We start from the raw sequence: 26,604 nt of genomic DNA on the forward strand, positions 1-26,604 counted from the left end.
TCATAAATCATCAGTCTAAGTGATCACTAAAGATCTGTATTCTGGCTGTACTGCACGTGAGGCATTTCATTCATACGAGGCCAATGTTAACCCCGGACATGTGTCGCTGACGACTTGCACCGCCCACATCTTTTCTGTTGTTTTCATTTCTTCCATTTGTTGGTTTCCTCGTCCACTCTTCTATGCATTACTTGAGGCGGCTGGGCTAACACAGCCTTTCCTCAATCATGATCTCATCAGGCTCAACTCCTTGACCTTTGCGCTTTGCTGTAAATGTCAGCTGTCTTTATGAGCCTGTGATGAGTTTATCGAGCAATTCACACTCTCTGCCACACACACAAGAGCGCTCAGACTACACCCGCATGTACACCCAGCCATAGGATCTGTCCTTCCCAGCCAACTATAACTCTGACAATTTCTAATTGTCGATGAAAAATGCATGGTGCTCAGCTCTGGCAAGCAGCACAAGTGCGGCTGCTCACTGTCTTCAACAGGATCACCAAAGATAAATCAAGATTTCATGGGGACTGAAATGGCTTCCTGCAAAGCCTTAAGGACCTGGCAGGCTTTACCGACAGTCTGTTCTATAATAGAAGTCTTTGAACATCTGCAACTTAAACAGGTAGCCATTAGTGTGATGGTGAAGTGTAGTAAAGTCTATATTGTTTTCGTCCACAATGTGACACAAAATGGGCCAACAACATGCCGTTACATTTGGCCGATGAAACTCTTGCCATATGCTGGAGTACTAATAAGAACTAAACCTCTCCTGACTCAGCGATCTTCCAGAGTTGTGGTTTATAACGGGGAGGACGATCACGCCAGGGAGGCAAGCACTACTGCCATGATGATACATGTTGCACATTATGTCTGCCTGGACGTCTGTGTCCGCGCAAGCCTGCAACTCCTCCTAGTGGAGCACAGAGCAGAGGGAGGGAAGAGGAAGCAGCTATAAAAAGCATTTCCTGAACACTTCTATTTCAATCTTTTTATCGGTTTTGTTGTTGACTGTAATGTAACCCATTGGAATAAAGGGCAATGATAAAAAAGGAGGAGCACTTGGAGGAGTGTGCACACCACAACACACACACACACACACACACACACACACACACACACCACACACACACACACACACACACACACACACCACACACACACACACACACACACACACACACACACACACACACACACACACACACACTCACACACACACACACACACACACACACACACACACACACACACACACACACACACACAACACCTATACTGGTGTTTATCTTGTTGTCCGAGGGCCATAGAAGTAGCAACATCTGGTCACAGAGGTTCCGAGGCTGTACCTGATAATGTGCCAGTTGCTTTCCTAACACACCGGCAACACAAAAGCAGTGGGAGGAGGAAGAATAGGAACGCACGCACATGCGCGTGGCCTTTTCCAGACCTAATCCTACCACCTCTTTCATTTTATCGTATCCTTCTCATCCCCCTGTGCAAGCATCAGGCTTTCCTTTAATCAAATGTTTGGGTCTTTGCACAGTCCTTAGTCTTTATCTTCGTAGCTTTACCCTTCCTCTTTCCTCAAACGTATCTTCCGTCTGTCCCTCCTTCATTGTCTTTGGGCGGTTATCAGTCATCTTGCAGCGGCAGGTAATAAAAGGCCAACATGCTGAGGGAGTCTCGCTCTGCTTTGTCATGTTGCTCTTTCACACCCTCCTTTTTGTCTTTTATTTTTATTTGTGGCAGCAGACCTTATCAGAGAGATGGGCGTGAGATAGCCGTCTGAGGTTCTTTGTGTTGAAATAATACGACAGGCTGATAAGGCCTTGTGGGTGAGTAGTTCACTGCTGCGTCTCTCCTCCCACCTCGCCATTTACTCTCTCCAGGAAGTCCCTAAAGAAGCTGAAATGTATCGAACATTTCTGTCATGTTCCACCTTTGATCAAATGTCACCCCATCCCCTTTGATACATTTGATTATATGTTAACGCTCACTTAATTTGTGTCAAATAAATTGTAAAATGTAGTCGTTATTAACATATGACATGTAATGTTTTGTGAAGAGTTGGCTGATGGCCAAATCATAAAACGTAGACATTCAAAGATGTAATAGAGCATTGCAGATTCTTTCCAAACAGACACAACAACTTTTCTTCGCCATCTATTTTACTACCGATGGAGTCACAAGTTCCTGGCTCATGCCATTACTTTGTCTCTAATCTACAGCACTTATTAAGATTTCATGAAGTGGTAATGATTATACAATTACTTCCAGCTCGGAAATACCATAATAATGGCGACGGTGACCCAGGTTTGTGAGTTTCTGGAGTGGATGTTTATAGATTAAAAAACAAACACACACAGACTGGCGGACTGGCTGGATGGACATCGATTTGTGTTGCTATTGACGAAAGGGTGGTGGGCAACACTGGCGCTCAACAGCAGTTACATTTTCATATAAATAACAGCAGCTTTTTGGTTTGTAATTGCACCTGAAAACACTACATGGATTAAAGGGAAGACAAGGTATTGATGTCAATACATTTGAGCAATATTTGAGGCTTTGGACAATGAGATAGGACTTGCTTGGCATATCATTAATTTTCCCAGAGTCAAAAATAGACATTACAATATACAGAAACCTACAGTATGGTAACCCTAAACAATACAGTACTGTAGCTGTTTTGGCTTCATACCTCATCAGACATAATGCTTCAGTGGTGAGGGAAGATTAAAACTTTGACTTGAGTGTTAAGCTCAGTCGGGATGCATCAGAGACATTGAATTCCCATAACAATTTTCTAAGTCTTTTATAGCAGCTCCTTGTCAGACAGGAGGCTATTTCACAAAGTGCACTGGTGAGTTAAAGAGTTAAGGAGAGGCAAATACTTCAAGCATAACTGATTTATTAGGCCAAGTGAAGGGAGGAGACTAAGAGAAGAAAATGAATTAGGCCTCACATGTTCTTTTAATTACTGTTGTCAAGGTGTTTGCTTCGCCCTTCTGGGAAAAGCAAAGCACACCATCACTCACAGCAACTACTTAGAAGACCCACAGAATGAGCCGTAAAGTTTAACACCTCTTCTATAGTGCAACATTTACTGCAACGTAAACAAAACGCAAGCTTTTCCCTCTGCAATCTCACTTCTCTACTGAGATCTGGAGCGCTGCAGGGCTGACAAAGTGAGCAGAATGAGGCCACTGATCCAGGGGTGCTCCTCTCACCTCATGTGCTTACCTGAGGGATAGAAGAGGACAAAGGAACAACATGTGCCTGTCTGTTGATCTCGCTGTAAGAGGCAAACTGCACATGTAGGCTGCTGACACGTCATGGCGCTTTGCTCTTGCACAGGCAGCACTGCTGGCCTTCATTATTATAGAAGAGGGCCTGAGACATATTTTCATGCACATTTGCACACATACACACACACACACACACAACACACAACACACACACCACACACACACACACACACACAACACACACACACACACACCACACCACACACACCACACAACACACACACACACACACATCACACACACACACACACCACACACACACACACACACACAGCCTATTCCTTTGATGAGGCTGTGAAATAAGCTATGACAGGGGCTGTGTTATAGTGCTTGGCAGCAAAGTTACCCCCCGTGTAGCTGAGAGACATTCGCCAGAGAGTCTGCCCCTAAGAGCAATAACAATGAGGAAAATACACACGAGTCTTGCAATGTTTTTACTTGAATTTCGAAATGCTGCTCCGTGTAAACTACGAGATAACATCTCTGCTGCTCAATCGGACCTTAGTGATATTAACTGGCATCTATGGAGGATATAGGGAGGGTCACTAAATCCATTATTCATAAACAGGGGACAAGAGGAGGGTGAGTGTTTCTGCTGACAATGTGGTTGCTCTCAGGAGCCAAGAGACAGTTTTAAAAGCGGATATAGTTTCCCCCATCTCACCCAAAAACCCGCAGTCAAGATTGGTTTCACTCGTGCCGACTTCTTGCGTCCAAACGGAAGGTCTCTCTCAATCTGCAGCTTCCTGCGGCACATTGTTTTTATTATGTTTGATGAGTCTGTGTTATTCTTTTGGTTAAGGCAAACAATAAACCATCATTGTCTTGTTCTTGGCACACACATAAGGTAAGAAACTCCCTTCAATGAAATAAAAGGAAATTAAACCGTGAATAAAATAAATAAATCAGGGACAAAAGTTAACTGAGCTAAACCACCAACAGCGCACACCGATTCGCCCACTGTGGCACGCAACCAAATGTTTCCACAGCAGCACATAATTAAAAACAGCATGCTTCTATGTGTATATTTGAAACAGCATTGGATGGAAAAGCACAAGGGGCTGGAGATGAGAGCAGTGCAGCAGTGAAACAGGTAATTAAGTTGACCAGAACAAGGCGAGCTGTCTGTTTAATATGTAATGCGGCCCCACACAAAGCACTTTGGAAGCCTTCAACAACAGGGCACCAACAACAATTATGAAATAATTAGCTCAGACGAAGCATGGAAGATTTTTCTTTGCGGGGATATGTGTAAGTAATGGTGTAAGTCATTTCAGACTTGGCCTGGTCCAAATTGACTGTGCTCTTTGCTCGACCCTGGTAAACACGAACAGGCAGCACTTGGCTCAGGCTACAGCGTATGTTCATATGTTAATGTGCAAGGACAGACAAAGCTGTATGCAAAAGCTGCAACATACGGATTTTGGTTTTTTAGAGAATGCACTTTATTCTGATGTCCATCTCAAATTTGAATTATTTAGCTTATTGCGTGGAAACTCAAATGATACTGCACTACTTTGCTATATTTCAGACGAGAGGTGATGCTTGCTCTTAGGGAAGGGAAAGTTAGACTGTGGAATTCAGCTGATATTAGCAGTCTCTCTTTCATGGGCCAAGATCGGGTGATGGCATATGAGTAGACCAGTCCAATCCCAAGTATACCAGGAGAACACTCGGGTGCACTTTCACTGCTGATAAATGTATTTGTAATTACAATGTCATTCAAAATGCACAAATCAATACAAACACAAACTATTATCTCATTCTTTATGACAACACATTTCAATGTTGGTTAGACTTGAATGTTTACTTTTACATGTGTATTCTCAATATTTCATGCATTTGCTGAAACTTTATATAGATAAAAAACCCTTTAAGTGTATTATAATATCATATTGAGATTAAGTGAGAACAGAATAATGATAATATCTATAATATATAACAGAGTGATCCTAGAGAACATGTGCTCCATACAGTATGCATTAGCTGGGAGACGCTGTACTTCTGCTCACTGCAAGCGAGAGAGAGTGAGACTATTTTTATTCAAGCCTGAGGGCTGGGGCAGCTGTGTCAAAAGTCAACAACTATAGTGACTCCATGCTGTGACACTCCAGTCCCAAACGCACACAACCCCACTCTCTCTTTCGCACACATAGCCACATGAGCAGAGACACACTGAGATTTGATTTGTAATATATGAAATCATTTAAGAACACAGACAAATGTTATACTGGCAAGTGTGATGTTATGTGAATCCTGGAAAAAAGGAATATAAAAAGGCTTAGTTATTTACAGAAACAAGTCCAGAATATGGAGAGAAGGCTGAGCTGGTGCAAACTAAATCCATCCTTTGAGCTGCAATAACAAATGGAATGTCAATGCTCTTAACCTTGTAACCCAGAAGGAAAGCGAACATGCCCGAGAGTGTAACATTGACGATGAAATCAAATGTACCCCATGTTAGCTATGGCAATATTGCTCTGTATGAAGCAGGGCCATCATGTATTGATGTACAGCTTTGAGAATGACAAGCTGTACTCACTGTGATTTGTTACACTAATAAAAGTGAAGACACATTATTGTCCTGCCCTCTCAACTACATCTCTCTCTCTCTCTCTCTCTCTCTCTCTCTCTCTCTCTCTCTCTCTCTCTCTCTCTCTCTCTCTCTCTCTCTCTCTCTCTCTCTCTTCTCTCTCTCTCTCTCTCTCCTCTTCATGGACCACTTGGCTTTGTAGTGGCAAAAGAGCTTGAACAAATTGAGAAATGATTGGAATTGAAAGATGAGTAATGGTGATTCTAGCGCTGTCCCTTGTATATATGGAGATGATGAGATTTGATTCTTTGAGGTCAAGTACATCATCCGAGCACAGCAGCGGCCTTTTATGACTAAAATAGATAGAAGGCTATTCACTCTTAAATATAAGCTTCTTCTTTTTTGCCACAATCAGTCACTGCTGACATAAAATCAATGCTATGTTCACCAGTGCCATACTATTACTACTGATCATCATCATCTAAACAATTTCAGCTTAAGTGCTATATGTTAACAAGAAGATCTGTTAAAGGGTTTGGACGATTATCCCGTCTCCACCCTGTAGGGTAACTCTACACTGGGGGACTAAATGAGGTCAATGGAGCCCCCCCCCTTTCTCTGCTATCTCCTCATCATGGTCAGCTATTAACTCAGCAATACGATGCCATTAGCCTAGCTTTGTGACACACTACACTGCAACATGCCACACATAGTGACTAGCAAACGGCAGTTCTGCTTTCATTGACACTCAGTGAAATTACAGGAAAAGTGGGGAGGAATGGAAATGGCATCTGGTCGTGAATTGTGGTGGTGCTTTTGTAAATATGCATGCAGCTATGATAACTAGTCCTTCAAATGATTATTGATCCACAAAAGAAGTAGGGAAAACAGGAGGAATACAACTTTGTTCCAGTCATTTACAGAGAAAAGACTGAGTACAACTAGAAAACAAAAGTGTTCGGACACAACATCAATAAGAGAAAATACAATTGACTGCCTGCCTCTCCATCTATGGTATTCCGCTGATGATTCTCAAATGACATGCTCTGTTGCTTTTAGACCTTTTGACAGAAGTGGAGAAGGATGGCAGCTCCCGGCTGTCTTAACTTATTGTCCCAGTGAGCCGGGGAAACTGCAAAAGTAAGAGTGACTTGTGTCAGCACAAACCATGGAAACTCAAATCAGTTGTGAGATGGATGTGTTTACGCCTACCCTCTGTCCGTTAGAGCGAGACAGTCCAATGATGAACAATGTCATGGGGAACAAATATGTGTTTGGACAAGTTTTTTGATACCAAGATACTTCAGCTTAGCTGATGACCATTTTAGTTTCACTTCATTTCACTGTAAATAGCATGAAATTATGAGCTGTTTTGTTTTGTTTTAATTGTGTTGTATGTTTATGTATGTTTTGAGTGTGTGAGGACCCCAGGAAGAATAGCCAATGCTCATGCTAGTGCTAATGGGGATCCTAATAAAGACATAAAGACATTAGCTCTTACATATTCTAGGTAAAACCAGGAACTCTGCATGGTATAGCGTTTAATTTTCTCCCGCTAGTCTCCAACAATTGGTCTAACAAACAGGATTGAATGTCTAGCCGATTCAATGTGATTTTAATTTGAAACAACATGGTCTCTTTAATTTCGAATCTGCTTAAAACGCATCATGAAACTAAACATCCCACCCCTATACTTAGTTTGTTACCATAGCAACAGCATATAAAGTCAGGAGACAACTGTTCAAGCACTATAACACCTAACAAATACAAATTATTTAAAGATGATCAGTTGAATATGGATTTGAACGCCTTATCTGCACTCACCTAGACAGTAACATTAGTACGTCTGTACCTGCATTTATATTCCATTTGTCACATACATGCACACACAGTGTATTTCCACTATAACATGGAATCTGTCAGTAGCTGTAGAGGTGTGCTAATATCTGATTGACGTGCCTTCACCAAGCAAGCAACACAGAAAGGCTTTAAGCACTGAATCCTGGGGGTATTGCATGCAGTTGGTTATAGGTCTGCGTGCAGAGCGAGCATGAGAGGTAATTACTGGGTCTGAAACCTTAACACGAGTAGAGGATAAGAATGAGATCCTTTCCCTGGACTGGTGTTTTAATAGGAGTATGGGGGATAGCGTGACACAGGTTTTCTCCTGAGACATGCGGCACCTCTCCCAGGTAACAACCTCACCTGTAGCCTCAAACCAGATGGCACGGCACTCGCTTAATGAAGCATGTGACTGTGCATAATCATAACTCAAAGGGTGACATTTTCTTGCTTGACAATGGAGATACCAAGACAGTTGGCCCGGAAGTCTTTTTTTCAAGCCATTTTACACGATTAATAGGCTAGAGAGCAGGAGTTGAAACTGCAATTAAAGGTGTCTTCCATCAGAAGAAAACCCCCTTTCTAGTAGTCAGCTAAAGGAGGACCGAGGGGAGCAATGCTCCACCAGAGAAGTCATTATTTCTCCACCATCCCCTCTGCTCTATGGAATATATTAACTTCACAGTGTCGCTGTCTTAGCCAGAGTGCCTTCATTGCTTGTGTTTTTAAAGGGATGCATGCAATTAGAAGAAGGGAAAGAAGAAAGTGCTTGGAATAGTCTCCAACCCGCACACAGATTGAATACCAGCACAACACAAGCTCAGTGGGCCCCTCGGGGCCCTGCCTCAGACTGAGGAGAGCCTCAGATACTCACTGTCACTGCTGCTCATTGACAACAACAAGGAGGAAAATAACTACAAAGCCTCCATTTCACTGTGTAAATGGCTTCCTAAATAGGTACGGATGGATTTCCAATAACAGACAGCCGCCCGTGTTTTTGCATGAAAATAATACTTCCTTGGTAGAGGAATAAAATACCTAAACAGTATTAAAATAAAAATCCACCTTCACCTTAGTATTGGTGGTAAAATTATACAGACGTTGCACAGTCAAATGTATTTCCATGTTTAACAACGAAGTTACCCCCCCATCCTATAAACTTTGCTCTAATTATTCTTCTACGGATTACGGTGCTGCAAACGCCGAGAATCATTACACCCATAATTCCCTGTTTTACATAATGTCACAGCGAATATTCCCCTGGATTTGACTTGCAGCTACTGTACAGTACAATTACTAATATAAAAGTGACTGATACTTTGCGGAGGTGTGCTACTGTATCATCCACAGACAAGTCTTATACCCACACCTTATACCTGTCCAGGTGACCTCATGATTACGCTTCACCTTCGAAACAATTACAGGGATAGTGAAGAATCATGATAATTGGAGAAACGGCAGAGGCATTATTATGAATCTATTCTTCCCTCCATGTGCGCTACAGTAATGAGCCTGAGGAAAGTGATTGTCGTACATTAGATGGTTCACTGACTTCACAGTCATTGTCTTTATCTGAGATAGAAAGGAGAGGCGGGGGAAGGATCGCAATTCCTTTGAGGTGCATTTAAATCATGTTCTCCACATATTACTCAGAAAATTCCCTCTTGAGTTGAGATGGTGTCCTTCAAGCCCCGCTGGGTTTCCTGTCATCATGAAATGGGAGCAGGAGATTAGGCGGGTGAGGGATGTAGAGGGTGGAAAAAAAGGGGGGGGGGGGGTAAATACTGAAATCTGGTCTAATCCCATCTCATACAGCTGAAGATACACTCCTCCTAAGACATTTCTGCTCACAGCTGAGGATAAATGGAAGGAATGAGGGGAATACCATTGGGAATGAGCGTTATAATATATTGTTTGGAAAGAGTGCATCTCCGAATAAACTAACAACTCCAAATGTAGCTTACATATTCAATAATGTCAATCATCTAGCGTGTCACACTTGCAAATGCTTTTGCTTATTGTGCTCTAAAAAAAAAGAAGCAGTCCCCAAAGTGAATACAACCGGCTCCCAATACAATGTTATGAAAAAGGGCCACAAAGGCATTCTATTATTTCAAATTTCAGTGTGAGCCGCTAAGGGTTAAGTTCAACCGGATACATTGTTTGCAGGTGACGAGCTGAGTACTGCTATTCTTGCATAAGAAATGCATCAAAGTGGCAATTTTACACAGCTCATTGTGTTTAATGGAGTGCTGTAAAACACGTCCAATCCACTGTATTAATGAGGAAAAGACAGAGGCGTGGGACACTTATCGAGAGGGTTTTTATCATAAGTATTCCAATTTCATAATATTGTCATTTAATTTGCTGCAATTCTAACGTTTGGCTGCAGCACAAAGCTAAGCAAGAGCTTCAACGAGCGAACGTCTTTTTGCTCCAGTGTAGACTCAGAAATATTTTAATGGACAGTAGCTTTTAAGGTGTTAACATGCTAGATACTTCAAAGTATGTCATGCACCAGCATGCACCAAATGTCTACCAATCCTCCTTCACGTCTGGTCATGAGGACCTGAATGAGAATGAACTTCATGGTATTTACATTTTATGCAAAAGGGTAGGAATTGTTCAGCAATAAGTTAGCGAGTGTGCGTGACGTACAAGCAAGTGAGAACATGTGTATGTATATGAATGCAGCACTGCATTGGGATGAGCTACCTGCCAAAGCCCTGTTGTGCCATTTCATTTGAAAAAGGTGCCCTGCCTATGCAAATCGTTGGAGAGGACATTTTTCATCACAAATCTCGACTGTTTTATCCCTGTTCAGGTGTTTGGTGCAGAGCGTTCACACATCTGTCCTTTTACACCCATATTCCAATTGATGTTCTTTTGAACATCTTGTTGCATCTCTGGTTGCCATTTGCTGAAGAATGGAGTGTGTGAAAAAGGTTGTATCCTTTTAAATTGGTTGGTTACTCTTGGATTAAACCTAGGGGATAACAAAGCCAGTGGGCCTTGAGGAATGGTAAGAAAAACAATGCGAAAAAGCAAATCTTTGTCAAAATAAGTACAGATGTCTCATAAGAACACCATCAAGGTGCTTGTCTTCAGGAGAGGCCTTCTTATGGGTGTGTGAACTGAATGTGTGAATATTGGTGTGTGTTTGATGAAAACTTCATGTGTGTGCTGATCTGCAGTTTTTCTTTCTGTGTGCGCATGTATTGCTCATGTATGCTCCCGGACAGAATTAGTATTGCCATGCGTTCAAACGTATTTTCAGTAGGGGGGCTCCATTATCAAAACACTTGCCTGATTATTTCTGCAGCTGCGGTTACAGTTAATCAATTGTTGTTTTATTCCAATTGTTATTATTCATGTGTCATGTAACAGAAAGATGATCAACCTGTCTCAGATGTAGCACCTCTCAATACTCGGGTACTACACAGGGAATTTCATTTAATCACCTTACCTCCACAAGTCCATTGTGGGTTAGTTGCTACACAGTGTGCATAAAAGGGCATTTCGAGTTTTATGTCAAGACAATAAGAAAAGCATTTACAGGAAAAACGTCAGGGGTGTAAAGACGAGTTTAAAAAAATAAATACAACATGTTGTTGATGGATGTGCAGAAAACATCCAGCCTTACCCTTACTACCGCTCTTATTTGACTCTGGCCTGCTGGGGGGGCCGCAGTCCCCACAGCACCCCCCTTCCCGGGCTAATGAGTGTTGTTGTCAGTAAGTGGTGCTGGCGGGAGGAAGGTCATGTGGCAGCCAGAAAAATTATGTCCAGGTCGGAGATGCACTGTATGGAACCACCCGCATTACTGCACCATTTCCATCAGTCACACACACTCACACACCAGAGGAAGGGAGCAAGCTTTCAACATAAAGATACTGATGTTGTCTTATTAAATCATGGTTTCATTCTACAAAAACTCAAAATGTACTCTATAAATTGTGTATGTTTCAAAAGATTGGAGTCACTACAATTTAACAACTCGCCAACTGTCGTCAGATTCCAATTGGTAAGTAAGTTATAATTATTTTCCAGCTGCATCCCTTCCACTTTAAATCAGTGGAGAAGTAATGTGAAGAATCCAAAACGTTGTCAGGCAACAGTGAAGGATCCCACCACTCATTGAAAGACATTGATTGAGAAATGTGTTTTGGGGGTTTTATCCTAATGTGATGCAAGCACAGTGTAATGTGGTACTGTGTTCTTAAAGGAAACTAATAAACAGATTTGTGACTTACGATGTGGAGTTTCAGGAAGTCTCCGAGACCAGAGGAGCTGTCCACCCTCACCAGGACAGCATCCTTCAGCTGTGTGCTGAAGCCGATGGCCAGACGGTCTGCCCTTGTGCTGGGACGATCATTTGGTGGCCACGTGTACGTGATCAGTCCGCCATCTCGCCCAAATATGTACGTTGTTCCCGCTAGAGGAAATGAAAGGAGAGGAGGTTAATAGTATATTCCCTTTTGCAACCAAGTAGCAGGCGTGAACTAACTGTCAACAAAAAAGCATTATTTACACCGCAAAGCCGGCATCCATGCCATGTGTGCAGAGCACCGTCAGTCTGAAGTGTTTCATTGTGCTGAGTAATGACTTTGCTAAGCACTGAGCAACATATCACTCTTGAACAGCTCTCAGCCCCATCTGAGGGTTTAAGTACACTCATGTCAATTCATGAGACGGGGAAATTCAGCAGAAATGAGGGAGGCAGGTACTGGTGCCGTTTTCCTCATAATGCTGCACAATTACTCAGTTTTACTGCCACTGCCTGCTTCACCTCTCAAAGAAAGAGATACACGCGAGTGCAGGAGGGTTTGCAGTGGTGTCCCCGATGCCCAGGTAACCGGCAGGCCAAACGGGCACCATCCCGTCTCTCACGCTTCATTAGCAGCCTCAAAGGCAGACGCAGCATTATTGACTGACTGGTCCAATTATGTCCTCTTTGTGACCTCCAAACCAGCTACTTCCTCTTTAGCTGCATTAGCTCGTTTTCTTTAGCAGCATCATAAAAGGTTTGAGAGTGACCTGGTGGGTGGAAGATTGGTCCTAATTATGTAGCTATTCAGTGAGAAAGAGCCTTGTGGCACTATGCCAGTGACCGAGTCAAATTGATGGTAAGAAATAAGTCGGTCTAGACTAATGAAGGAAGTGGTAAAAGGTGGCTAATTGTTCATGTATAAAGCCACAGTCTAAGGCTTTGATGCTTGCAAACCGTAAAGCTTTAAAGAGCTGTCGGAGTTACGTCAATCAAATAATGTCTATTTTTCTCAATTATAACCCGTCAATAGGAAAGTGTTTTAATGCATTCCTGCCAGGACATAGACGCGTATTCTCTGGGGAGAAAGTGTGTATACGTGTGTATGCAACTGGGAATGAATGAGTATGTGATTGTGAAATAAATGCCTGTGAGAAAGGCTGAAAATAAATGCAGCTGTCAGATTAGCATAAAAACTGCTATCTTCATGAAAAATTAGAGCTCTGCTTGTGTGATATTCATTTACATGAGTGTGTGTGTGAGTGAGAAGGAGAAACCAAGAGGGAGCGAAAGACAGAGTGTGTTAATATTCATATAGGGAAGGGAGTTAAACAGCCTTGGACTGAACGATAGATTATAAACTGTAATTTCAATATTTTCTTGTAAACCAGTTCACGAGAAAATAAAACTATCGATATATTTTGGATTTATTTATATATTTCTGTTGTTTTCCCCCCTCTGGCTTTTCTTCACAGTGGAGTGATTAAAGCGCGTCACTCTACTATCAAGTTCCCTTTCCAATTCCACTCCCTCATTTGAATCAATACACACTGTCAGCCATTAGCTAAAAAGAATTGCATCATTAATTAACGATAATGTGATTAACAAATGATGTCGGGACATACAGATCTATGGCGAGATTTATTGTTTTCATAAAGCATAACTCGCATTTGTAAGACGTAATGAAATAACAGTGTAAGCATTCTTGTTCGCATAATGGATAAGCGTTATGAAGCTTGATGACTTCCACAAAGGAAAAGACATTATGCGTAATATATTTGCGAGGCAGGCATCATTTCTTTTTCATGAAGTCTGCCGGCTACCGCTGAAAAACCCTCCCTTGTTCCACTAATGCATATCTGATGTCGGCCCCTTCACAGAGCAATATCCAATTCATGTAGCTCACGCTGGACTGTTGTCACTGACTTCGAGTTTCCCCCCCAAGCCACAAACATTTGCTCCATGCTCCAGCTTATTATAATTAAGCTCTTTTAAACCATGTCAGTGTTGGAACTCACTGGGCCCTTAAGCATCCATTTCCCCTTCTGTCTATTCATACGATTTGACACCCACTTTATCCCACTGACAGCTTATTTACTGTTGGTGACCTCCAAAAAACCCCACAGTATAATATAAAGATTACTCATTTCAGTGGACTGGTGTCTTGCTAGTAGCTCCCTTAAGCTAAATGGATAAATATCAAGACCCTGATGTCAAGTCACCAAAGGTCAACCAAACCAACTACTCTACTGTGACGTGTAGATTATATAAATGGTTCCAGAGAAGATTCAGAGAGGGAAGATAATAAGGTTGCCAATACGTGGTGAAGCAGTCTAAAATCCATACAAGCATGTAGGACTAGTGAAAGACTCCTTGAGGGACTGTTGGGGATTAAAACACATTGAGGAACATGGCTAATGCACACCTACTCAGTATTGCAGTGCCATGAAATCAGCCAACACGTGCCTGTGTAACTCCAGCGGTGGGAGTAATTATGCACTAGCTCCGTATTTGCTATTTGTGTGCCCAACTGGGACACTGGGCTCGATATGGATCTGTTGTTGTCATTAGATACAGTAGTGTCCTGGAAATACTGTTTGTTGTGTCTTTAATTTGACGAGAGTGTTCAGTTAATTTCCTCTTTGCCCACGAGTAATATTAAAGAAAATAAATGTAAGAACAAGACACAATGAGGGGTTTAGCAAATCCACCTGTGTCATAATGAAACATGGACCCCCGTCTTGTATATCATGCCATAGCTGACTTCTTTTGTCATTATATCTAATTAACCAACACGTTTGTTTCAATTATTTATCAAGCAACAATATGTTAAAAGGTGTAGTCTCCCAATTATGCTCTCAAAAATACTCCAGATTGATGTTGCATTAAACTGTAATGTGCTATATTTATGGCAATATATATGGATGAAAAAATGCAAGTTTTTTCAATATTATTTGGTTGGTCTTACTCACAACTATTAAAGACAATCAGACCTCCTCGATGAACGCCTCAACCGCAAGTCTCCTGTGTTAAAGAATAATGAATGAATCTGTCCTAATGTTGGACTACATCGAGGCGCTGGCTCTCCTCTGCTGTGTCAGTTAACATCAAAAGAGATAAACATTGGCAGATCAAGCACTCTGCTTTCATTAAAAATGTAGCACCATCCGATTCCACTCCTGCATTTGACCAAAGAGGTGTGTGGGATAGTACAACTATAGGAAAGCAAGCATGGTATGTGTGGTGACTCCCCCCAGGCACGGACTTCTCAATGTCCCTTTCTGCTGGAATGAAGCAGGAGCATATAGCACTCGAAGCGCTGTTACGATAAATAAAGTGAACAGTGACACTTGAAGAGCGGATAGGTGTGAGCAGGGGGAAAGTGTACTGGCTCTGTGTCCCAGTGTAGTGGTGGTAGGATGTTTAGATTACATAAAGCAGGGAGACTGTACGACTATAGTACTCAGCTGAGGTCAGGCCCGCAGACCGTCTTTCCTCTGACCTCCAACACGCCCATTACGCCGAGCCTCATATTACCACCTCTGCCGAGAAACTGGGGAAGAATCCAATCATAATTACATAGTTGTGATGGAAATATGAAAATGAGAAATGACATTATGGATCTGCTTTCTGTCAGCACCGAGCACTTGCTTTTCTCTCTTTTTGCTGCCAAGGATTCCCGTAATGACTGCTGTGCAAAAATAGATTACCAGAGACGTGGCAAAAGGAGTAGGATACCTCTTTTCCAAATCCGCTCTTATCTATATATGTAATATACATGTTTATATATACAGTATATATATGTCTTATATATAGATATAATGTTTTATACACTTGAGTATACAGCATATCTTTCCAATGGAACCGAGCCGGATGAGGACAAGTTCAGTTCATGACTTTGACAGGTGACATAAGTTGATACACTATGTTTTACCCAAAATCATATAAAATTACCAAGCTATATTAGTTCAACATCATTTGGGTTTAACTTTAGTCCGCCATGCCCCCCTGCCAGGAAGAGTACAATTCAAAAGAGGCTTAATGATGTTTATTGGATTACAATTTCAGTTTCCAGAAAAATCATTAGCACAATTTACGAGGACACGTCTAATAAAACACTACTGGTATGTGGTGAAGGAGCTATCTCCAATCAATGCTCTTGAAGGTTTAGTGCCATGAAGGGAAATTCGGACTCAACTTGATCTATTTTTTTCTACCCCCTGGTCTACCCATGTCACTATATTTTATCTTTTGGAACAATTAAATTGGTCTAGTGGCTAAAGGGATAGGATGGCATGTAGAACGTGGGGATATGAGCAAGAGCGTTCAAACTGCATGCCCTGACTTGGCAGCGACTACAAAGCTGGGAAGTACTCCGAATAGGGTCACTGTTCACACAGCGTCAGTGAATAATTAAATGGCCCATCATACCCCTTGATCCAAAATAATGATGTCAATACAACAATATCTGTCTATGTTTATAATGTAGGTATTTTAGTTTCATCCACAGTATCATTCCTCCCCAGGCTTCTTTGCCAGACAACATGTATCAAATACTATTCAAACATCTTGCGACATGAACCAGCAATAATGGAAGAAGGAAACAACATGATTTGATTATTCAAATGTCAATGGATTACGTGTCTGAACTAAAATAATGTTTTTTGTTTCCTATTAGCCAGTCTTGTAGTTATTTCAACATTTGCAGAAAATAATTGCAGGACAAAGGGATCTCAGCTTTTCCCTTTGATGTCAACGATCTTTGTCTTAGTGTGCACACTCACTTCCACATTATTGTTAGTGCTTATAAAGCTGATATAAAGCATTATTGTATGGTTTAATTATTTAATGAGAAAGTGTTTTATATGATTATCTCATTCATTTAGACAGAAATAAATGTCACTAATGTGTTTTATAAATGGAGTCTTTATATGTTTTTGGTGTAACTATGTCATTTAATCAGAATAACACACATTGCATAATTGTAAAAACTATTTTATGTAACGCCATGGATTCATTTGAAATTGCTATACTGATCTTGTGTCTGTTTAGCAGCAGTTATGTCAGTAACCATTTGTTTTATACAGTTTATTTCTGATTTGTTCACCCTTTCTACCTCTATACATTATAAAAAATGTTTCCAAGAAAAGATCGCGAGGACTGTACTTTGCTGTCACTGCTCAGTGGGGCTTTGTGTTGGAGAGGGGACATTTCTGTCAGTGTTTCTTGTCTGTGCCAGTTTGGTGTTACGGCGACATACTGTGAACTTAACCGCTCCAAAGTAGGGTAGACGAGCTGTGGCGTTCAGAATCACCTGGGGCTTTTGCTTGTCCCTTTCCCCTTTGTAGTCCAGGTTAAAAGTATGCCTGCTGCTCTGCATTTGGGCTCTGTGCTACTTCCATGCCGTAACCATGTCATGTGTGCAAGTACGGATCCTACAAAGTATTTATCTCGACATGTAGGCCAATTGGACTTTATGGCTATTCCCTAAAGCAGGAAAACATAGCATGCTTTTTTGTTTTATTCCAAGTCTATCCACATGTGGCTGTACTTGAATGAGGATCAGGCTGATGGATGCACCCACACTGACCAGACTGGCCCTGTAGTTGGCTGCTGTTTTTAACTTTTAGTTTACCTTTGGCAACAAAGCTCTGGTTGCCAGTAGCACTGATATGTTATCTCATCCCAAGCTGATTCAATTAAAGAGTGAGATATTTTCTTCTGGCAATTCTGAGTTCTCGAGAGAATGTTTTGGTAGATCCATCTTATATTGCGCTCTGCTGCACATCAGAGCTTTTAGAGCACAGTGCTTTAGCTAGTTATGAAAACCACATATACTTGTTATGTATTCAACCAAGTAACCAAAAGTCATATTATTGCATAAGTGATTTGTCTGTATCCTGTCCCATGGGTTATATTCCATGTCAACTGACTTATAAAAACAGAGTCCCCAGCATTTCAAATAGAAAATGTAGAACAATTGGTTTGAAAAGGTCAAAACAAGATGGAAATGATTGAAAGGATAATGACAGGTTGTGCTTGAAGAAAGCAATGTTAGACAAAGTCTAGTCTCCCCTATAGGGGTGTTATTAGCTTTGTTCTATTTTTCTCTATCACAGCATCTTTATTTTATTTTAGTTTTGGATAAGGAGACATTGTACATTGGTGTACTCTGGTGGTAAAATATGTCACTTTTGTAGCTGTAACCAAATACTTGTATGCAAGGTGTGTCACATTTAATTGCCATCCTCTCAATGGATTAATAACATTGAAAACCAGCTATTAAAATATCAGTTGAGAGCATTTTTTTCTTCCAGTTGTTTGGAGTCTGCAGTCAGAGCACAGCCTCTGGTTGTCTGTCCCCCGGGTACAGATGAAGAAAATTCAGCTGGACAATGAAGCGAGGTCTAGTGGATACTGCTAGATCCCTGTTGCCACCCCCAACCCAATCTCTATTTCTGTATCTGTTCATTGTTCCATTGCAGTATAGCGAGGTCCTTTCAACAATTTAAACCTCGCTCTCAAGCTTTGCTCCTGGAAAAAGCCATTCTCTTTCTTCAGTGGAGTGTGAGCAGCCCTTTGGGAGACTAAAAAGGCTCTGGATTGTTGACTTGTCTTAATCCTCTTTCAGCACAAACAACCACCTCCCTTATAATGGAATAGGTAGTTGGAACAGAACCAGCAGGCATGAACAAATGTTTCATGACTGGTTGGTTCAATATATTACTTTAAGTGACAGCAAAATGATCTACTGATGTGGCTGCAAGGAGTCAGGATTCCCTCAAAAAGATTAAAACACAGGATTGCTATATTGAGTGAGCATCTCATCTATTTTCTACATCATTCGAACCTTGCTATATTTCTTAGCATAGAGTACAAATTGAGCAATTTAGCCAGCTAGTATATAACTGCTGCAGCTCTGTCATGAAACTAACCCACACCAGAAAAAACGGTATACTGAACACTGCAACATTTCTCTCCTTATCTTTCTTTTTTTAAGTGATAAATCCTGCTTTCAGTCTTTATCAGGATGCTGGAGCTGAGCTATTCTCTTTGCAGTCAGCAGAAAGCAGAGTGGACAGAGGTACTAAATCAACCAGGAGCACAGTCGGCCTGCTAACTCTGTGTTGGCTTAATACGTCTGGGCATATTGGCACATATACAGCACAGTCAATATCAACTTTTACAGTTCATTGCCCACAGACTTAATCTTCACCACCGGCCGATACAGTTCAGGTATATCCCCTGTTTGGGATTGGGATATCATAAACACCTTTGCTGATGCAGCAACGTATTTCGAGTTATTAACAAAACATACGTGGAAATAATAAGTGGCAAATAAGACAACCAAGATGAAAAACAAAGCTTTATACGCACAAAGAAACATGTAAAGTCTCCTAGACAGTTTAGTCTTTAGGCTAGACTAGGCAAATATTCTAATTAGTCAATTTCCACAGGATTGTTTTTAACAGTATCCAGTGACCTATGAGCCTTAAGCCCCTTCGAATGAAGACAATCCCAAAGCAGCATGTCTGCTCAGGACAGCTGACAGTGTCCAACCTGCCTTCATAAGCTGCAAAGGATTACTCCTCTCATTCCCTGCTTTGCTAATTTGATGTAATTAAATTAAGTGGAGACTAAAAGTGGGGCATTGCTGCTTGCCTCCATGATTGGCCATCCTTATTAGAGGGTACATGATGCTGGTTTCCAAATGATATGAGCAACAAAATCTAATAAAAACAGGGGGAGAGAGAAAACGTAGGAGCACTTAAGTCAGACCTCAAGGCGGGTAGAGTACAAAGTACAAAATGACCACATCAAAGAGGAAGAGAGAGGGAGGGGAAGAGGGAGAGATAAAGATTTGCAATAGAAAAATGGTTAATTAGAAAGTAGTTTGATGTTCTTATACTGCAGGGAGCAATGGCAGACACATTTTATACTTCATAAACCTGTAATATATATTGGTAGGGAAGATTGTTCATATATATTATTGTAACACCCTCAGAAAATCATGTATTTGCTGACCATCAGTAGAAAAATGCACAAAAGGAGGACTCCATGGTATCACTGTTAGGTGTGGCTAAAGTAATATGGCACACACCCAACCATGCTCATCGATTATGGTGGGGTTTTTAAACAAACAGGGCAGCAACACTCTGCTTTGCAACTTGCTTTTTAATACAATACTCACCTATGTTATTTGAGTTTGTATATATTGATTTATTGAATAGTTTATAAGCTAATGTGAGGCGTCTGAATTAGCTACGTGCAGTAGGTATCTCATGGTCATTTGGTGTACAATATGTACTGTATTATTGTAAGCTATGATTCCTCTGAATACCATTCTATGCAGACATAAATACAGTGAAAGAGACTGGCGACCCCTGTCAACGGCGGGTGCGCTAGTGGATTGTCAACGGGGGAGCCTCGCTGCGGGAGAATTCTACAGATGGACAGTCCGCCCCTGGAACATGTCTATGCACACGTTATTATTAATAATAAAAGTTTCATTTTCAATGTTTTATTTGTATTCATCTCGCGACCCCCACATTGGGAACCTCTGCTCTAGAGCATAGACAACTTCATTTTTTAAAAGGAGCAATGCTTTGATAACATGCTTCTGTAACAATACAATTTACCAATGTGAGATCAATAATCTAATCTTAATTCTAATTACATGTAAGCGATATTTTGTCATGATTTCCTATAGTGTCTGAGCTGGTTATGGTGTGGTTAAAATGTAACTTCAAATTGCAGCCTCCACAAAAAAAATGTTTTGGAAGGTATTAAGATATACTCTATTCTTTAGGCAGCCCTAAACCGATGCAATGTGCAGTTTGTCAAGAGATTGGGAATTAAGAAATATGCCCCTGCATCAGACTGTGGCAGAACTTCACCATATTTTATTGTCTCACTGCTCCGGAGAGATAAGCCATCACCTCATCATCACAGGGCCCCGGGTCGCCATACCAACCACCCTCACTCTTCATGGCAGGGGACCATCAATTCATGGTTGAGGTAAAGTTATGCCTCCTGGGCTTGTAACATAATGCCATGAATGCTCAGTCGACCAGTGTCACTCACACCCTACTAACCCCCTCCTCTGCCATGCTTACTTCCCCTAAGCCCTAAGTGATACATGAGCCTTGTGGAGCAGAATGGCCCATCCAGGCAGAGCAGACAAGACCCAGTGTCCGAATTGAGCAATACACCAAACGGGCCCTTTGTTACCCGACCAGCTGCATATCTGCCTCCCCAGCCAACAGCCTTGGCTCTGATAGAGGTGTCTCACAGTATCGACAGCTTCTAATTTACTCTCTCATGATCACTTGCCTCATTTGCTCCTCAGACTCAATGCTCCCTTTCTCTCAATTCAGGTCAGCCATTTTGTGTGCCAGCAATTTGTTGATTAGATTTTTCTGCATCCAGTGTTTAATTTGCGTGCCAGTGAACACACGTATCAAAGTTAAGACTTAAATAAAATCAAGCATCAGTCGATTCCCTGCTTTTTCACACATAGTTAAAAGCCTCTTCGACTGATTGCGTGCCATCAGACATCAGTGTATTATTTAGTTTCAGTGTGGCAGTGCCCTCACATCTACCAAACATCACAGCCCGCAAGTGGTCTCTAGAAGCTGTTGTCTTCTCTATTATGGAGCCAACAGATGTGGAGTATGACTCCAGCTCTAATTAGTGAAAAGACAAGTGTGGGGAATAATTACACAGTGAAAGTGAGGCAGAAAACAGAGTTCAGGGCCAGAGCTCTGATCTGAGACTACAGACAACTCTGGCTGCCCATCACCATATGCCAACCCAGTCTCACGGCATTTCGTGTTCACCAACACGATTTTTAATCTATTGATTCGTGTTCACCATCACGATTTGCCCCTTTTTTTCGTGTTGCGCAGCACGATTTTAAAAGCAATGTATTTCTACTGGTAACGTGTTTCGTGCCTGCAGGCTGCAGCACGTCTTTTTCTCCGGTCGGGTCGTGGAAGACCGGAAGCTGTGTGGTTCATAAAAACATGTTCTTACTCAATATCAAGCCACAGTTATTGCTTTTATTTTAAATCGTATAATTTCGGACTTTTGTTGCCGTCTGTGAGGAAAATAAATGGGGCTCAGAGCCTCAGGATACTGAAATCTGTATTTTTTAAATCTTTTTTTCCTTCTAATTTGTTATTCTTTTCAAAATGACACACTGTTATTTACTCACCAATAACACTCAATTATCCTTGCTTTTATTTATTGGTTCAATTCCATAATCTCAGGCTTTTTTGGCATCCGTCAGGAACTGAATTTCAAAATAAATATAACCGGAAACAGGCTTAGGCATTTCGAGCGATTACCCAAGATCCTCAGCTATGGTTTTAAGCTCGCTGATTGGATGTGTTAGCCGCAATGCATGCTGGGATTTGGTGTTTATATTATATGAAATCCGGAAAACATTTTAAAAGTATAAAATAATACTTAATTCCGAGTGCTCTTGCTTTTCTCTTTGAAAGTCATCACATAACGGCATTGTAATACACGGTTCGCCTGCATTACATATTACAGATCTGCCGTAGTTCTTTATTTAGAGAGCCCTGATGAGAAGACCTTTGGAAAAACTGGAAGAAATGACGCCAAAACTGAATACTTGACGTGGATCATAAATATATCAACAATTAAACAATATCTTCAATTTCTCTTCACACAATACGTCTCCTTGCAGTATCAACACTAATTCGGCTGACTTTTACATTTGATCTAATTCATAGATAGGTTATATTTACACCATAACGGTGCACAGCTGATAGAAAAGGACTGTAGTTTTCAAAGATATTACTGATTTTCTTTGAATGTAAGAATGTAAATACTGAGTCTGAAATAGTATAGCAATATGCTGTAAAATGATGCATAAAATGCATAAAACTATACATCTTCAGATGTTGTACATACACACTAATAATACACAGTTATTATGGCTGTGTGCACCTTGTGTGCACCTCCTAGTGGTTAAAGCACGTTATTGAATTATTGTTTTTATGTGTTATATTTGATTAAAAAAATATTAAGAGTACATACTTTCATAGGGGGAAAGTATAAATATAGAAATATAGAATATAAAAAATCAAGAAGATACTATAAGTGAGGTGCAAAACAGAAAAACGGATTAACCTTTATTTAAACATTACATATTAAATATTAAGCCTGACAAAGTAATTAACGTCTAATATATTGCATTCCTGCAATGTTAACTATGTTGAAGCACTTATTTTAACTGATATTATACACATTAATTATACTCTTATGTATGTAGATAGAATAAGAAATGTGCAGAATATGACAGTTTAATGGTGGAGGTACACACATATTGATAGATGTCTTGTAATGCACTGTTGAGGAACCTGTGACCCACGTTGTTCATTCATTGCATAACTACACCGTAGTTGTGTATGATATGTCAATAAACCTTTGAAAATCTTGAAAGGGATGTGCAAAATAGCCATAATATACAGTCTTTAATGAACTATTAGTAGAGAATAACGAGTAATGAATATACTTTATTACTCGTTTCCATTCATGTCTTCTCAAGCACCAACTATCAAATATCTCTCCTGATTGTTGGCACTTGACAATCACCTTACCTGAATTTTACTCAGGTGTAACTAAAGTCTGATTTAAGGGTTGTTTATATTTCACATAATTAATCAGAATCTGCAAAGTAACTCAAATAAATGCAGTGGAGTAAAAATACCAGGTTAACCTCTGAACTGTAGTGGAGTAGAATTACAAAGTAGCAATGAGCTGTCATGTGGGTATATATTAATGCTATATATTAATGCTGCGCATTATGGACACAAGTGATTTTCACCCATTTATTAATTATATGTTTTACATTTGATAACACCAATGTGTTTAATAATGGCAACTTCTAATTGTGGGAAAAACGAAAACGTTCAGTAGAGACGTCCCATAGAACATTTTGCGAAACACAAAAGCCAGCATGTGTAGTTCTGGAGGGGTGTTCGATTCCAGTTTTGGATAGTCTGGCGTGGTTTCGTTCCATTTCACACAGCTGTTTGACGCTCTGCGTAACCTTACGGGAACTGTAGTCCTAAACGATAGCTGGGGATTATGGGTAGTGTAGTGTCTTCGGCCATCCTAAACTCAGAAATATTGACAATCGCAATGATGCTCGAAATGTCCCTTATAGGCCTACGTCTGTTTCCGGTTATTTTTATTTTGAAATTCAGTGACGGACACCAAAAAAGCCCGAGATTATGGAATTAAACCAATAAATAAAAGCAAGGATAATTGTGTGTTATTGGTGAGTAAATAACAGTGTGTTATTTTGAAAAGAATAACAAATTAGAAGGACATTTTTTTTTAAAAATACAGATTTCAGTATCCTGAGGCTCTGAGCCCCATTTATTTTCCTCACAGACGGCAACAAAAGTCCGAAATTATACGATTTAAAATAAAAGCAATAATTGTGGCTTGATATTGAGTAAGAACATGTTTTTATGAACCACACAGCTTCCGGTCTCCCACGACCCGACCGGAGAAAAAGACGTGCTGCAGCCTGCAGCCTGCAGGCACGAAACACGTTACCAGTAGAAATACATTGCTTTTAAAATCGTGCTGTGCAACACGAAAAAAGGGGCAAATCGTGTTGGTGAACACGAATCAATAGATTAAAAATCGTGTTGGTGAACACGAAATGCCGTGAGACTGGGTTGCATATGCAGCCCAACCTGCATCAGCTCAGATAGTGACCTCACAAAGAAGCTGCTCCAGGATCAGAAAAAGCTCCAGCGCTTTTCTGAGCATACTCCCACATTAGCACTATTCTTAAAAGGAAGTTATATAGAGGTCCACATTAGGCCTTATTGGAAAGATATTGTGCCACAGGAAGGCTTTCTTTGAAATTATTTAATACATCTGTATCTCTACGTGTAATGGAAAATATCAGTCGGCTCCCCACTGTACCTCTTATTTAACAAAACACTGTTTAGCTCAAGGCAATGTACATCTGCAGTAGGTATACTGAAAGCAGAGCATAAACAATGCTTCAAACACCAGCAAGAGGACACTTTAATACACTCGGTGTGGTACATTTAATTCACTGCGTAATATATATGGTCTTGCATTTACATTCGTTTTCAAAGAAGCCTGTGACATATCACCTATAATAATGCGTTGATACAAATGCCAAAGAAAACCTATCCCTCATGCTAATGAGTCTAACTTTCATGTCGTCCCTGCATGACCGCATAGCTTTTACTGTTTACTGCTTTGTAAGCCATACCCAGGAGACAGAAAGCACGCCATGGCCTTAATTGCAGAATTAAACATCTGCTTTGCCAATGCTGAGTAGCCTCACTTTGTAAGTAAGCCTTTTATAAGTTGTGAGATATCATTTAATTAGCTGCATATCTTATATATAATAATTGTATATAATACCATTATATTAATATAGAGAAAATCAGGAGAATTACATATTGCATGTGTACTGATGTTTCAAGTTGTATGAAGGAGTTTTGTTGAGCTGCAAAACTGCTGCCTTCCCGATTTATATACAGCCAGCCTCCCCCTTATCAACTGGATATGTAGGAGAGAGCTGTGCTGTCCTCTATCTCACTCGGATGCCATGTATCTACCAACAAATAAACATCAAAAGGAAAACAAATATGTGTGGGTATGCGTTGTATTTCTACACTATGTTGCAAAATATATGCTAATATTAGCTTGCACTTAGCTGTTAGGCAGGCGTGTTGTTATCAGCCCCTGCCAGCGAGGCACTAAGAGATGGAGGGAGCAATGAGGAAGGTGAAATCCCACACAATCCTATTAGAGTGGATTAGGGGGCAGCTTTCTTTTTTGTAAATTGTAAATTGTAAATTGCAAAAAAAGAATAGCTATGACATGGTTGGTTCTTATTGAGGCCCATTGTCACACAGGGCAGTCATTATTTTTGTTTAACTTCTCATTTTTCAGCATTAATCCAAAACATATTATCAAAATGGCTAGGTAATGATTTGTAAGCTAAGAATAATTAGTAAACTGTCAATCAAACTACCCACGTATAGGATGGAGGTTTTTTTTTTCTTCCTCTAAAAACAGACTTGTGAAATCTAAGTAGAGGCTCATTATTGATCAGGTGATCAATGGCAATCATACATGTTCTTCTTCTGCAAGCTTGCAGCCACAGACGCCCAGCCTCCCCTGTGGTTGGGGTCATCAGGCTGTAAAGGCTGAAAGATTTCTCCCTCCATCTTCAATTTTTTTTCTCGTATGACCTTTCCCAGAACCAATTAGTCCACCACTGGGAGAGTTACCACTGTATTCTTGGAACTACAGCAGGTCTGGACTATTATATTCTTACACCTTCCAAGAGCATATTTCTCTTTATGACCCATTTTAAAAGATAACTTACCAATTATATGTTGCGTGTATAAATGGAACTTTTCTCCTGTGCAACTACCCACATTCACACACTTGTGACACTGATTCAAAGCGATCAAAGAGCTGAAGATGATTTGGGAGAGTTGCTCTTTCGGGTGCAGCGAGCTCTTGTGCATTTGTGAGTGACTGTGCATAAGTGTGTGTGTGTATATATACAGGCTTGAGTGGCGCAGATAGCTACTGCCTCATTATGATGACAGAGAATG

At 40.7% G+C, this 26,604-nt stretch overlaps 1 protein-coding gene across 5 annotated transcripts in view; it reads right to left on the reverse strand.

The window, feature by feature from the left end:
- LOC117459590 (neurexin-1a-like) overlaps positions 1 to 26,604 on the reverse strand; it is a 303,237-nt gene that overhangs the window by 74,102 nt on the left and 202,531 nt on the right. For all 5 annotated transcript variants that reach the window (XM_034100510.1, XM_034100514.1, XM_034100515.1 and 2 more), the window contains one exon: positions 11,934 to 12,115. In XM_034100510.1, coding sequence (XP_033956401.1) covers positions 11,934 to 12,115 — 182 coding nt within the window. The remainder of the gene's footprint in view (positions 1 to 11,933; positions 12,116 to 26,604) is intronic.

The sequence above is a fragment of the Pseudochaenichthys georgianus genome, chromosome 15 (genome assembly GCF_902827115.2).
Source record: "Pseudochaenichthys georgianus chromosome 15, fPseGeo1.2, whole genome shotgun sequence".
NCBI classification, from domain to species: Eukaryota; Metazoa; Chordata; class Actinopteri; order Perciformes; family Channichthyidae; genus Pseudochaenichthys; species Pseudochaenichthys georgianus.